Source organism: Lepidochelys olivacea, assembly GCF_965140295.1.
Source record: "Lepidochelys olivacea isolate rLepOli2 genome assembly, chromosome: 6".
NCBI lineage: Eukaryota > Metazoa > Chordata > Testudines > Cheloniidae > Lepidochelys > Lepidochelys olivacea.
Window position 1 is genome coordinate 6,053,470 of NC_140416.1, and position 14,849 is coordinate 6,068,318.

General features: G+C 49.9%; 1 protein-coding gene across 1 annotated transcript; it reads right to left on the minus strand.

Annotated features, from left to right (window-relative positions):
- Positions 1–9,160: 9,160 nt before the first annotated feature.
- LOC311522714 (uncharacterized protein) lies at positions 9,161–11,227 on the minus strand (the record flags this gene model as incomplete). The annotated part of the gene is made up of 1 exon (XM_084632201.1): positions 9,161–11,227. One exon carries the CDS (start codon positions 11,225–11,227, stop codon positions 9,185–9,187), a length of 2,043 nt encoding a protein of 680 aa, XP_084488327.1. The 3' UTR covers positions 9,161–9,184.
- Positions 11,228–14,849: the final 3,622 nt, after the last annotated feature.

A 14,849-nucleotide genomic window follows, 5' to 3' on the forward strand; every position in this document is an offset into this window, starting at 1 on the left:
AATTTCAGAGTAACAGCCGTGTTAGTCTGTATTCGCAAAAAGAAAAGGAGTGCTTGTGGCACCTTAGAGACTAACCAATTTATTAGAGCATAAGCTTTCGTGAGCTACAGCTCACTTCCTCAGATGCATATCGTGGAAACTGCAGCAGGCTTTATATATACACAGAGAATATGAAACAATACCTCCTCCCACCCCACTGTCCTGCTGGTAATAGCTTATCTAAAGTGATCATCAGGTGGGCCATTTCCAGCACAAATCCAGGTTTTCTCACCCTCCACCCCCCCCCACAAATTCACTCTCCTGCTGGTGATAGCCCATCCAAAGTGACAACTCTTTACACAATGTGCATGACAATCAAGTTGGGCTATTTCCTGCACAAATCCAGGTTTTCTCACATCCTCCCCACCCCCATACACACACAAACTCACTCTCCTGCTGGTAATAGCTCATCCAAACTGACCACTCTTCTCTGGTCACGCGATCACAGACATGAAGGTCGCTATCTTAAAACAAAAAAACTTCAAATCCAGACTCCAGCGAGAAACTGCTGAATTGGAATTCATTTGCAAATTGGATACTATTAATTTAGGCTTAAATAGAGACTTGGAGTGGCTAAGTCATTATGCAAGGTAGCCTGTTTCCTCTTGTTTTTTCCTACCCCCCCCCCAGATGTTCTGGTTTAACTTGGATTTTAACTTGAAGAGTGGTCAGTTTGGATGAGCTATTACCAGCAGGAGAGTGAGTTTGTGTGTGTATGGGGGTGGGGGGGATGTGAGAAAACCTGGATTTGTGCAGGAAATAGCCCAACTTGATTGTCATGCACATTGTGTAAAGAGTTGTCACTTTGGATGGGCTATCACCAGCAGGAGAGTGAATTTGTGTGGGGGGGTGGAGGGTGAGAAAACCTGGATTTGTGCTGGAAATGGCCCACCTGATGATCACTTTAGATAAGCTATTACCAGCAGGACAGTGGGGTGGGAGGAGGTATTGTTTCATATTCTCTGTGTATATATAAAGCCTGCTGCAGTTTCCACGATATGCATCTGAGGAAGTGAGCTGTAGCTCACGAAAGCTTATGCTCTAATAAATTGGTTAGTCTCTAAGGTGCCACAAGTACTCCTTTTCTATAAGGATAAAGCAATTTCAGTTATTGTGACATTAGGTTGAAGGATAATTGAATCTTATACAAATTGTAAAAATGTATTCCAAACTTGAGCTTCATGTTATTCAAGGCTGGGTTTCCAAGTTCAGGTCCAAATGTTAGCAGTTTATTCCTTCCAAAGATGGAGGATGTTGGTCATCTGAGAATGTCAAAATGGGAACACGACCAGGAAATATTATCTACAGTCACCTATCATGATCACTCAACTTGCTACTGGCCACAATAAAAGCATAAGCGGAGCAAGAAGGACTAATGTATTGTCCATCCATTTAGGATAGTCATGACACTTCCCATATGTGAATATGATTTTTGACCCTGTCAAGGTTCCTTCCCCATTCTGAACACTAGGTTACAGATGTGGGGACCTACATGAAAACCTCCTCAGTTTACTTTTACCAGCTTAGGTTAAAACTTCCCCAAGGTTCAAACTACTGTACCTTTTGCCCTTGGACTTTCACTGCCACCACCAAACGTCTAACTGGTATATTATTAGGAAAGAGTCTGTCTGGAAACGTCTTTCCCCCCAAAAATCCTCCCAAAAGTTACCCCCCCCCTTCCTGGGGAAGGTTTGATAAAAATCCTCACCAATTTGCATAGGTGACCACAGACCCAAACCCTTGGATCTTAAGAACAATGAAAAAGCATTCAGGTTCTTAAAAGAAGAATTTTAATAGAAGAAAAAGTAAAAAGAATCACCTCTGTAAAATCAGGATGGTAAATACCTTACAGGGTAATTAGATTCAAAACATAGAGAATCCCTCTAGGCAAAACCTTAAGTTACAAAAAGACACAAAAACAGGAATATCCATTCCATTCAGCACAGCTTATTTTGTCAGCCATTTAAAGAAACCAGAATCTAATGCATATCTAGCTAGATTACTTACTAAGTTCTAAGACTCCATTTCTGTTCTGTCCCCGGCAAAAGCATCGCACAGACAGAGAGAGAGGCTTTGTTTCTCCCCCCTCCAGCTTTTGAAAGTATCTTGTCTCCTCATTGGTCATTTTGGTCAGGTGCCAGCGAGGTTATCCTAGCTTCTTAACCCTTTACAGGTGAAAGGGTTTTTCCTCTGGCCAGGAGGGATTTTAAAGGTGTTTATCCTTCTCTTTATATTTATGACAGACCCCAATGAGCTGGGAAAACATTAAATATTAGACTACATTTAAAACAAGAACAATTGAACAAAATAAGGAAAATGTATCATCTCTGCTTTGTTTCAAACCAGAGACCTGTCAGATGTTAGACCAAGATGCTAATCACTACTGTCATAAATATAAAGGGAAGGGTAAACCCCTTTGAAATCCCTCCTGGCCAGGGGAAAGCTCCTCTCACCTGTAAAGGGTTAAGAAGCTAAAGGTAACCTCGCTGGCACCTGACCAAAATGACCAATGAGGAGACAAGATACTTTCAAAAGCTGGGAGGAGGGAGAGAAACAAAGGGTCTGTGTGTCTGTCTATATGCTGGTTTCTGCCGGGGATAGACCAGGAATGGAGCCTTAGAACTTTTAGTAAGTAATCTAGCTAGGTACGTGTTAGATTATGATTTCTTTAAATGGCTGAGAAAAGAATTGTGCTGAATAGAATAACTATTTCTGTCTGTGTATCTTTTTTGTAACTTAAGGTTTTGCCTAGAGGGGTTCTCTATGTTTTTGAATCTAATTGCCCTGTAAGATATCTACCATCCTGATTTTATAGGGGGGATTTCTTTATTTCTATTTACTTCTATTTTTATTAAAAGTCTTCTTGTAAGAAAACTGAATGCTTTTTCATTGTTCTCAGATCCAAGGGTTTGGGTCTGTGGTCACCTATGCAAATTGGTGAGGCTTTTTATCCAACATTTCCCAGGAAAGGGGGGGGTGCAAGTGTTGGGAGGATTGTTCATTGTTCTTAAGATCCAAGGGTCTGGGTCTGTAGTCACCTAGGCAAATTGGTGAGGCTTTTTACCAAACCTTGTCCAGGAAGTGGGGTGCAAGGTTTTGGGAAGTATTTTGGGGGGAAAGACGCGTCCAAACAGCTCTTCCCCAGTAACCAGTATTAGTTTGGTGGTGGTAGCGGCCAATTCAAGGACAAAGGGTGGAATATTTTGTACCTTGGGGAAGTTTTGACCTAAGCTGGTAAAGATAAGCTTAGGAGGTTTTTCATGCAGGTCCCCACATCTGTACCCTAGAGTTCAGAGTGGAGAAGGAACCTTGACATGGTGGCATAGTGGTGGGATTAACCTGAAATCATTCTGAGATCCAGTTGAGATTTTTTGAACTAGAAATACAGATTTTAAAAAGGAAATTTTTTTTCCTTTGGAAAGGAAGTCCAGAAAGCAGCTGAAACTGAAAGCAGCTTGTTTTTTCTCTGCTTTGTGGCCAAGCAGAGACAAAAGGGGATTATCTTTGTGAATTGCAGGTTTTCTTTGCCTGGAGGCAGGGTACTTAACTCCTGCAGGGAAATTCACAGTCTTCCAACCCAGAGTTTTTTTTTTTTCTTCCTAAAAGTAAATAGGGGGTGTGTGTTCTACCCATTTGCTTTTTCTTTGGGCTGGGTAAGCAGGTTTCCAAGTAGTTGGAGGTTTTTTGCTTTGATTTGGGCTCAGAGCAGAGACAAGGGAATTATCTTTTTCTGTAGGCTGACAATCACTATCAGAGAATAGGTATTCTATTCCAGCACAGCAAAATTTTACAGCCAAGTTTTGTTTGTTTATTTCTAAACCTCGGGTGTAAAGTTAGTTAAAAACAGAGAGGCTAGAATGACAAAATCCGCGGCTCGACTACAGCTGGAATTAGCCACATTTCAGGCTGAGGAAAAACAAAGGGAACAGGAAAGACAGATAGAACTCATGCGGCTGGAGAAGGAGGTACAGGAGGCTGCCCACAGAAGGGAAATGGAGGCAAGGAAGCATGTGGAGGAGGAGAAAGAAAAAGAGAGGAAGCATGTGGAGGAGGTGGAGAAGATAAAGGCTCAGCAGAATATACCAACAAACCCTAGCAATCCTTCTCCAGGTACCACTTCCCATCCCAGAAAGTTCCCCACCTACAAGGCAGGTGATGCTACTGAGGCCTTCTTAGAAAACTTCGAAAGGGCCTGCCTTGGGTACAGCATCTCTACCAACCAATACATGGTAGAGCTGAGGCCACAGCTCAGTGGACCCTTAGCTGAGGTGGCGGCTGAAATGCCTAGAGAACACATGAATGAGTATGAACTGTTTAAATCGAAGGCGAGAGTCAGAATGGGGATAACACCCGAGCATTCTCGTCGGAGGTTCAGAGCCCTAAGGTGGAAACCAGACATGTCATTTACCCGACATGCCTACCACATTGTGAAACATTGGGAAGCCTGGATATCAGGAGCAAATGTTGAATCTCCAGTAAATTTGCCCTTCCTAATGCAAATGGAACAATTCTTAGAGGGTGTTCCTGAGGAAATAGAAAGATACATCCTAGATGGGAAGCCCAAAACTGTAATCGAGGCAGGAGAATCATAGAATATCAGGGTTGGAAGGGACCCCAGAAGGTCATCTAGTCCAACCCCCTGCTCAAAGCAGGACCAATTCCCAGTTAAATCATCCCAGCCAGGGCTTTGTCAAGCCTGACCTTAAAAACCTCTAAGGAAGGAGATTCTACCACCTCCCTAGGTAACGCATTCCAGTGTTTCACCACCCTCTTAGTGAAAAAGTTTTTCCTAATATCCAATCTAAATCTCCCCCACTGCAACTTGAGACCATTACTCCTCGTTCTGTCATCTGCTACCATTGAGAACAGTCTAGAGCCATCCTCTTTGGAACCCCCTTTCAGGTAGTTGAAAGCAGCTATCAAATCCCCCCTCATTCTTTTCTTCTGCAGGCTAAACAATCCCAGCTCCCTCAGCCTCTCCTCATAACTCATGTGTTCCAGTCCCCTAATCATTTTTGTTGCCCTTCGCTGGACTCTCTCCAATTTATCCACATCCTTCTTGAAGTGTGGGGCCCAAAACTGGACACAGTACTCCAGATGAGGCCTCACCAATGTCGAATAGAGGGGAACGATCACGTCCCTCGATCTGCTCGCTATGCCCCTACTTATACATCCCAAAATGCCATTGGCCTTCTTGGCAACAAGGGCACACTGCTGACTCATATCCAGCTTCTCGTCCACTGTCACCCCTAGGTCCTTTTCCGCAGAACTGCTGCCTAGCCATTCGGTCCCTAGTCTGTAGCTGTGCATTGGGTTCTTCCGTCCCAAGTGCAGGACCCTGCACTTATCCTTATTGAACCTCATCAGATTTCTTTTGGCCCAATCCTCCAATTTGTCTAGGTCTTTCTGTATCCTATCCCTCCCCTCCAGCGTATCTACCACTCCTCCCAGTTTAGTATCATCCGCAAATTTGCTGAGAGTGCAATCCACACCGTCCTCCAGATCATTTATGAAGATATTGAACAAAACTGAGAGAGATTGGAGCCAGATGGGTGGAGGTGGCAGAGAAGAAGAAAACTCGTCGCAGTTGGAGCGGAGACCAGAAGGGACAACCCCAGACCCCACCCTATTACCGGGGGCCGTCCAAAGCCCCACCTACCTCCCAAAGAACCCTCCAGACCCCTTATCGTCCCACCACCCCGTTCTCCAGCAACCCTCCTCGCCCCAGTGACCCGTCAGCTGGACGATGTTTTAAATGTAACGAGCTGGGGCATGTAAAGGCCAACTGCCCCAAGAACCCCAACAGATTACAGTTCATTGCACCGGAATCACACCAGAGGTCCACAGGCCCAGATACCTCCCAGATACCCTTGGAGCGGAGGGAAACTGTGAGTGTGGGCGGGAAGAAGGTCACTGCGTGGAGGGACACTGGAGCACAAGTGTCAGCTATCTATGCTTCCTTAGTGGACCCCAATTTAATCAACCCAGAGATCCAAGTGACGATTCAACCCTTCAAGTCCAACTCTTTCGATTTGCCTACAGCCAAGTTGCCTGTCCAGTACAAGGGCTGGTCAGGAATGTGGACTTTTGCAGTCTATGATGATTATCCCATCCCCATGCTGTTGGGGGAAGACTTGGCCAATCATGTGAAACAGGCCAAGAGGGTGGGAACGGTCACCCACAGCCAGGCTAAACAAGCCGTGAGGCCTAGCTCTGTTCCGGAAACTTCTATCAGGACCCGGTCAGAGGTGATGGACCCGGACCCCAGGCCAATGTCTGCAACAGCAGTAGTGGATCCAGTCCCAGAGACCCAGACGGAACCAGTCCCAGAACCGGAACCAACATATAGGCAGACACACAGACCCTTTGTTTCTCTCCCTCCTCCCAGCTTTTGAAAGTATCTTGTCTCCTCATTGGTCATTTTGGTCAGGTGCCAGCGAGGTTACCTTTAGCTTCTTAACCCTTTACAGGTGAGAGGAGCTTTCCCCTGGCCAGGAGGGATTTTAAAGGGGTTTACCCTTCCCTTTATATTTATGACAACTACATTAGAGAAACCACCTGTGGGTTTATGTCCCTTGTGGTGTAGACAAGTATCAATCATGAAATCTCATTCTCCCATAGAACTAGAGAAAACTATCTTCTAAAATTTGAATTAAATCTGATTATACAAAATATTTCCCGTCTCCAATTTTAATTCATGCCAGATAAACTTTTGTTGCCAGTTCTTTGATTTGATCTTCCCTTCTCATCATACTGTAAATGCTTTCTTTTCCTTCCAAAGGAGTTGTGTGGTTACAGACATTGGCTGCTAAACTAACTGGATCCCTTCTTGTGTTATTCGGACAGATTTGGGATGTGACCCTACACTATAGCAATGTCCCTTAAAAACCTGGACTGTAATTTGCTCTAGCTCTGTCAAGGTTCCTTCCCCACTCTGAACTCTAGGGTACAGATGTGGGGACCTGCATGAAAAACCCCTAAGCTTATTTTTACCAGCTGAGGTTAAAACTTCCCCAAGGTACAAACTATTTTACCTTTTGTCCCTGGACCTTATTGCTGCCACCACCAAGCATCTAACAAAAATAACAGGGAAAGAGCCCACTTGGAAACATCTTTCCCCCCAAAATCCCCCCAAGCCCTACACCCCCTTTCCTGGGGAAGGCTTGATAAAAATCCTCACCAATTTGTACAGGTGAACACAGACCCAAACCCTTGGATCTTAAGAACAATGAAAAAGCAATCAGGTTCTTAAAAGAAGAATTTTAATGAAAGAAAAAGTAAAAGAATCACCTCTGTAAAATCAGGATGGTAAATACCTTAGAGGGTAATCAGATTCAAAACATAGAGAATCCCTCTAGGCAAAACCTTAAGTTACTAAAAGACACAAAAACAGGAATCTACATTCCATTCAGCACAGTTTATTTTATCAGCCATTTAAACAAAACAGAATCTAACGCATATCTAACTAGATTGCTTATTAACCCTTTACAGGAGTTCTGATTTGCATTCCTGCTCTGGTCCTGGCAAAAGACAACACAGACAGAGAGAACCCTTTGTTTCCTGCCCCTCACCCCCTCCAGCTTTGAAAGTATCTTGTCTCCTCATTGGTCATTTTGGTCAGGTGCCAGTGAGGTTGTCTTAGCTTCTTAACCCTTTACAGGTGAAAGGGTTTTTCCTCTGGCTAGGAGGGATTTAAAGGTGTTTACCTTTCCCTTTATTTTTATGACAAGCTCTGAAACTGAAAGACAGGAAAATTTTAGACTCCTCACATCTCCACAAAACCATCTGTGATTTCTCTTTAAGACTCTCAAGGAGCATTGCCATATGAAATGGGGTTTGGATTATATATATATTGTGTGTTAGTTACAGAGGAAATAGAAATTAGAAAGTGTTCCAGCCGCAGCTTAGTGCATTGGAATGATGTGGGAAATCAGACACTTGACTGGGAAATATGATATGGGAAATAAAGCCAGAACTTAAAGCCATCAAACAATCATACAACTACCCACTCTTCTCCTTCCTATAAGATGCTGCTGCAAATCAGCTGCAAGGTGGGGGAACTGGCCAGCTCAGAGTGCTGGGGACTGGGAGATGGGGCATTTCGCCTCTAGGGGGCACTGTCCTCGCTTCCCATCAGTCCCCAGGGCAGGAGACTGGCTGGCTCAGGGCAGCGGGGCATGGGACATGCAGCCTGTCTTTTCTAGTAGGTGCCACCTTCAATCTAGCCTCAGGGCAGGGGATTGGCCCTCTGATGGGGGTGGGGAGTAGGACATGGGGCCTTTCCCTTGTAGGGGGTGCCAGCTCCAATCCAGCCCCGGGGTGGGAGATTGGCTGGCTTAGGGCGGTGGCAGATGGGCATTTCTCCTCTAGGGGGCACCAGCTGATGTGACCCCAGGGTAGGGGATCTAGCTAGCTTAGAGTGGTGGGGATTGGGATATGGGGTTTTTTTGCTCTAGAGGGTGCTGTCTCTGAACCACACACAAGGCAAGGGAATTGGCTGGCCCACACAGGTCAGGGCATATGATATGGGGCCTTTCCCATCTAGAGGTTGTCAGCTCCAGTTGATAAACTGAGCACCATTATTCACTTCCGGCAAAGACAACTAGCGACCCAGTGTTTTTGAACTGTGACCTAGTTGAAATGCATCCAGGGAAGGTCTTTATTCTGTGATTAGCCAATGGAACTGTCTGCCACAGGATTCAGAGTAGGATCAACATTTATGTGTATTATAAGAACAACCAGAGACTTGATACAGAGTGGAGGAAATATCTACAGGGCTCTGCCAGGGCACAAGCCAGCCCTGAAGTGCCTGGTTTTAGGGGCAAACTGTCCTTCTGGACAGTTATTCCAGATCTGGCCTCTGCAACAGGTGTGTGCGTGCGGGAGATACAGGGTTAGAAGGTCCCATTGGTCTGAGACAGGAGGGGCATCTGGGAGTCAGGACTCCTGGGTTCTACATATATTAAGGGAGCCTCCCAGGTACTGCAGCAGTGGGAGGAATCTTGTCCCCGGTGCACAGTGGGTATGGTCACAGCAACAGAACCGGAACTAGAACCCAGGCGTCCTGGCGACCAGCACCCCCTGCCCTAGCTCACAGGACCCTCCTCCCCAGCCCCAGCAATAGAACCCAGGTGTCCTGCCCCCCTTAGAGGGTGGTGGTTGCATATTTCACCCTGACAGCCCCAATAGCTGCTTCCCCCCTGTCTAGGCTGTAGGCAGAGGGAGCCCGCCAGGGGCCCAGCCCCCCCACACTCAGCAGCCTCCTGGTAACACGGCGGAAGGAGGGCACAGGGGGGTCACGGTGAATCTGCAGCTCTCTGGTGGTGCGGAAGGTCGGGGGCTCGGTGGGGCTCTTGAAGCTGCTGAGATGCATGATGGTGGGCGCTGCCAGCTCCCCCTTTCTCAGCAGCTGGTACCGCACCAGCCGTGCCCCCGGGGGACCCCTCAGAGCTGGGCGATACCAGCTCAGATATACCCAGCTCATCCAGCCCATGAGAGCCACCATGGGCAGTAGCAGCAGCAGCAAGGAGGCCAGGTAGAGCATCAGGTGCAGCAGGCAGCAGTGGGTGAGCACCCAGTGGCCCCACGCTGGGCCCTCCCTGCCCTGCTGACTCCCAGCCACGGGCATCGCTGGGGGTGGGGTGGGACACACGCAGAGGCGGGGAGCCCCCGTTGGAGGGGGTGGCTGGTGGCAGGGGGTGATGTGGAGAGGGCTGGTATGGAAGGGAGGCGAGGGGATAAGGGTGGTGGTGGTGGGAGTCATGGGGGTGCTGGGGAGCCGTGGGGGTGCTGGGGATGCAGGTTCTGGGGCAGTAGTGGGGGGCACAGGTGTGGTTGGGGGTAGGGTGGTGGAGGGGGCAGTAGTGGGGGGCACGGGAGTGGTTGGGGGCAGGGTGGTGGAGGGGGCAGTAGTGGGGGACACGGGAGTGGTTGGGGGCAGAGTGGCGGAGGGGGCAGTAGTGGGGGGCACGGGAGTGGTTGGGGGCAGGGTGGCGGAGGGGGCAGTAGTGAGGGGCACGGGAGTGGTTGGGGGCAGGGTGGCGGAGGGGGCAGTAGTGAGGGGCACGGGAGTGGTTGGGGGCTGGGTGGCGGAGGGGGCAGTAGTGAGGGGCACGGGAGTGGTTGGGGGCAGGGTGGCGGAGGGGGCAGTAGTGAGGGGCACGGGAGTGGTTGGGGGCAGGGTGGCGGAGGGGGCAGTAGTGAGGGGCACGGGAGTGGTTGGGGGCTGGGTGGCGGAGGGGGCAGTAGCGGAGGGCACAGGGATTCCCTCCTCTGTCATTGTCCCATCAATATCCAAGTCCGCGTCCCCTGCTTTGCCGCAGGCCTGCTTGAACTCGAGGACGGGGCTCCCTCGGTGTCTGAGGGGCGCATCGCACACGGGGCTGCGGGGATCATTCTCGATCTGCAGCCCTTCTGACCTCTGCTCCTGGGTGTAGACGCTGAAGTCATTGTCCGCAATCCAGCCCCGCAGATAGGCCAGGCCACAGTCACAGCGCCAGGGGTTCCCTGCCAGGAAGACGAAGGCGAACATGTGCTCCTCGGGAAAGAAGCCGCTGGGCAGAGTGCGGAGCTGGTTCCCTGACAGCCTCAGTGTCTCCAGCTCCAGCCCAGTCAACAGCCCCTGTGGCAGCTCGTCCAGGGCGTTATCAGACAGATCCAGGTCCTTCAACCCGGCCAGGCCCTCAAAGACCTCTTCTGGCAGCGTCCGCAGCTGGTTCCCCCGTAGATTCAGATCCTTCAGCTGCCCCACAGCCCGGAAGGCCCCTGGCAGCAGCGCTGAAATGTTGTTGTGAGCCAGGGCCAGGCGGGTGAGGGCAGGCAGGCCCTGCAGGGTGGGCAGGACCCCCAGGGCATTGTGGGACAGGACTAGCTCCTGCAGCGAGGGCAGGGGGGGCCCAGTGTGCAGCGCACCCAGGCCGTTGCCTGACAGGTCCAGCTCAGCCAGCTCAGGGAGGTGCTGGAAGGAGGCAGTAGAGACGGACGCCAGGCGGTTGGTGCTGAGCAGCAGGATGCCGGTGTTCTTGGGCAGGGAAGGTGGCACCATGCTGAGCCCCTGCCCGGAGCAGTTGACCTGCAGTTGGTCCTTGATCAGGTTCATCTCGGACTGGCATGGCTCCCCCGGACCCACAGCGCCAGCCACAGAGACCAGGGCCAGGAGGGCTAGGTGAGGTGAGGTGGGGCACAGCATGGTCTGCAGGGGAGGCCAAGAGCATGCTCAGGGCACTGACATCACAGGGCATGTCTACACTAACCAGCTCAGACTGCAACAATACAGCAACCCTGTGAACACTAACTGAGGTTTATGACTCCCCAGTCTGGAGTGCTGGGGGACAACTCTAGGGGGGATATCCCACAATGGTCCCATCTACACTAAGGCGGCTGGTGCTGCAACAGCGTTGGGTCCCCTGAGCAGATACTAGCTCTAAGAACAAGGGCTCCCTTGCTGCCCAGTGCTCTCTGTCCCATCAGGCAGGAGATCATTGCACCTGCATCCTGACCACGCTGGGGACCATTTACACTAACCCTTCTGGTGCTGTAACAGTGTCAGGGAGCTGACACCACTTACAAGGAGTTGACGCCCTCACACCTGCTCCCCATACCGCAGACTGGACTAAACTCAAAGGGTTTGAATCAATCCCTGTAGTTTTCCTTCCACCCAACCCTGTATCTTCTGCTCCCCTTACACCCACAGCAGCTGGTCCAGTCAGGAGGAGATGCCACCTCCCCCCCCCAGGTAATTACCACGTCCAGTCCCCGCCTGCCTGTATCCCCTGCTCTTGCTTCAACTAGGTCCCCCAGTGCCATCTGCGTGAGGGGAGCATGATTAAAACATCTGGCATTTAGTGCCTTCAGCACCGGGTGAGGGATCACTGTATAAACAGCCCTTGCACCCCATGCCATCAGTGGTACATCCCCGGATTAAACAGCTTCCCCCCACCCAGAGTTCCCTATACAAACAGCTGCTCCACCCCAGAGGTGACTGCATCTCACTGATGATTACCCGTCCCTATGGACTCACCGGGGGTCTCTGCTGGGGTTGCTCTCCTACCTGTGTCTCCCACACTCCCAGCTGTGGATTGAGAGGTTGCTCTGGGGGCAGCTTTTCCCACTGGGCTGACTGACTGCATCAGGGATCCTGAGTCCAACCCCTCATATCAGCCTCGGCAGCTGCTGGGGGTTGGGTATGTGGTTTCCTGTGACATCAAACAGAGACACTGACCCTCCTTCCCGCATTCCTACCTTCAAGGCATTAAAAGCCTCCATTAGAGGTCACATCAGAGTCCAGCCAGATTACACACTGCTTTCTGATCCACTCCATAAACTCTTGCCCCACTCCAGAAACTGCATCTCAGAACCGGGCAAGGGATCCCCATACAGATAGCAGGTATACTCTGGCAGGGGATGCATCTTGCCCGGCAAATGATGGTTGTACAACCAGCTGTCCCACCCCAGAGGCAGCTGCATTACAGCACTGGGCAAGAGTTCCTTTTATAAACTGCCGTTGTGCCCTTCCCCAGAGGTGGTTGCATCTAGATTCATAAATTCTAAGGCCAGAAGGGACCATTAGTCTGACTTCCTGTAAAGCACAGGCCAGAGAACTGCCCCAAAGTAATTCCTAGAGAAGAGCTTTTAGAAAAACATCCAATCTTGATTTATAAATTGTCAGTGATGGACAATCCACCACGACCCTTGGTAAATGGTTCCAGTGGTTAATTACTCTCACCATGCAAAATTGAGGCCTTATTTCCAGTCTGAATTTGTCTAGCTTCCACTTCTAGCCATTGGATCCTGTTCTACCTTTCTCTGCTGGATTGAACAACACATGATCAAAGATTTGTTGCCCATACAGGTACTTATAGAGGTAACCAAGTCATCCCTTAACCGTCTCTTTGTTTGTCTCTTGGTGTGAGGTGAGAGATCCCTATGTAAATAGCCCCAGCCACCCACACCAGAGGCAGCTGCATCTCAGTGGTGGGGGACAGATTCCCTTATAAAATAGCCCTCATTCCACACACCAAATCTGTGTTAATGGCAGATGGTGATCCCAGTATAAACAGCCCCCACCACCCACTGGAGAAGCAGCTCTGTCTCAGCGGTGGGTGAGGGATCCCAGCTCTACAGCCTCTCAGCATGGCATGGGCTAATTGCATCAGGAGATTGTGGGGGTTATTATTAACTGCGGAAGGAGTGACTGGGGTCTGGGCAAGGAGATAAATGGGAACAGGAAGGGATTGTCCTTTGTCATCCTTGCCACTCTCGGTTCCTCTAGCAATGTCCCCTGTCACACAGGGTGGTTAGAAGCACACACAGTCCAGTGGCTACAGTCCTGGGGTCCTGTGTGTGATCCCACCGGGGTTAGCTGTCTCCTCACCCCTAGATGTGCTTTCTGGCCTGTCAATGCTTTGATGTTTTGGGAGCAGGTGTCGGAGAGTTGTGGGGTGCATTAGGGGTCAGCAGGGACCTCCTGATTCCAACTCACATAAAGGGTTAGGGAGAGGGGCTCAGGCCCTTCCAGAACCAGCTACGTGGGGGATTGCACGGTTGGGGGTGGTGGTCAGGCTCTCACAAGTGGGTGAGGGGCCCCAGACGCTGGCACACATAGACAGGAGCAGGGAGCAGGACTCAGCTACCCCCAGAGAGGCCAGGCCCCTTATATCCCAGCTCACAAGTGGGGGCAGGAAAGGGGCTCAGATGCCATTGCTGGGACAGATCCTGGCACACACGCAAAGGTAGGAAGAGGGGCTAGGCCCCCCAGGTCTTAGCACACACACAGAAGGGGGAAATATGAGGCTGACTTGACAGGCACTCCTGCCACTATTCTCCTCCAGCTTTCCTGCCACTCACCCCATATTCCTTCTTCCCTGTGTCCTTCCCCCTCACCTGAGTCCCCCAACCCTTCTCACCACCCCATCCCCATTTATCCCCCTTCCCACAATACCCAGTCCCCTCAGTGCAGCCCCCAAACTCTCTCCCCCCCATTCCCCCCACTCCTCCACCCAATTCACGACAAGTTTTTTACAAAAATACTTTGATTACTTTGCCTCCAAATAAAATAATAAAAATCCTGGACAGCAACAGATTTTTTTCTCCAACTTTTTCCAGATTTCTGCCAAACGCGGGACTTAAATGGACAGGGAGAGGTGGGTCTTGTTTAAAGGCTTACCTACATGTAGCCTTGGGCTATCCTGCTGCAATTAAACGTGTAGTCTATAATCACTGTCTGTGCATGCTCAGTGTACTCTATTTGGCATGTGACCCAAGGCATGGTGACACACCTAACAGAAGAACCAAACTCTTTGGCGGATAACACTGTAATTTGATTTCTCCCAAAGGGCTGGTGTATAACATGCATTGGGGGAACTTTCAAATGACTGAGAGCCTGGTGCGATGACCTCAGCCCTGTTTTGATCTCTATCCCTATGCAAAACATCATTGCCAAAACATGTCAACTTTAGTCTGGCGCGCGCGCTCATGTGTGTGTGTGGAGGGCCAGTATCTTGTGAGCCGCTTGTTCAAAAGGCCCTAAATTTGGGTCACTAACCAAACCCCATGCCACCATGAGGAACACAAAATGTCATAGGATCATAGAAGATTCGGGTTGGAAGAGACCTCAGGAGGTCATCTAGTCCAACCCCCTGCTCAAAGCAGGACCAACCCCAACTAAATAATCCCAACCAGGGCTTTGTCAAGCCGGGCCTTAAAAACCTCTAAGGATGGAGATTCCACCACCTCCCTAGGTAACCCATTCCAGTGCTTCACCACCCTCCTAGTGAAACAGTGTTTCCTAATATTCAACCTAGACCTCCCCC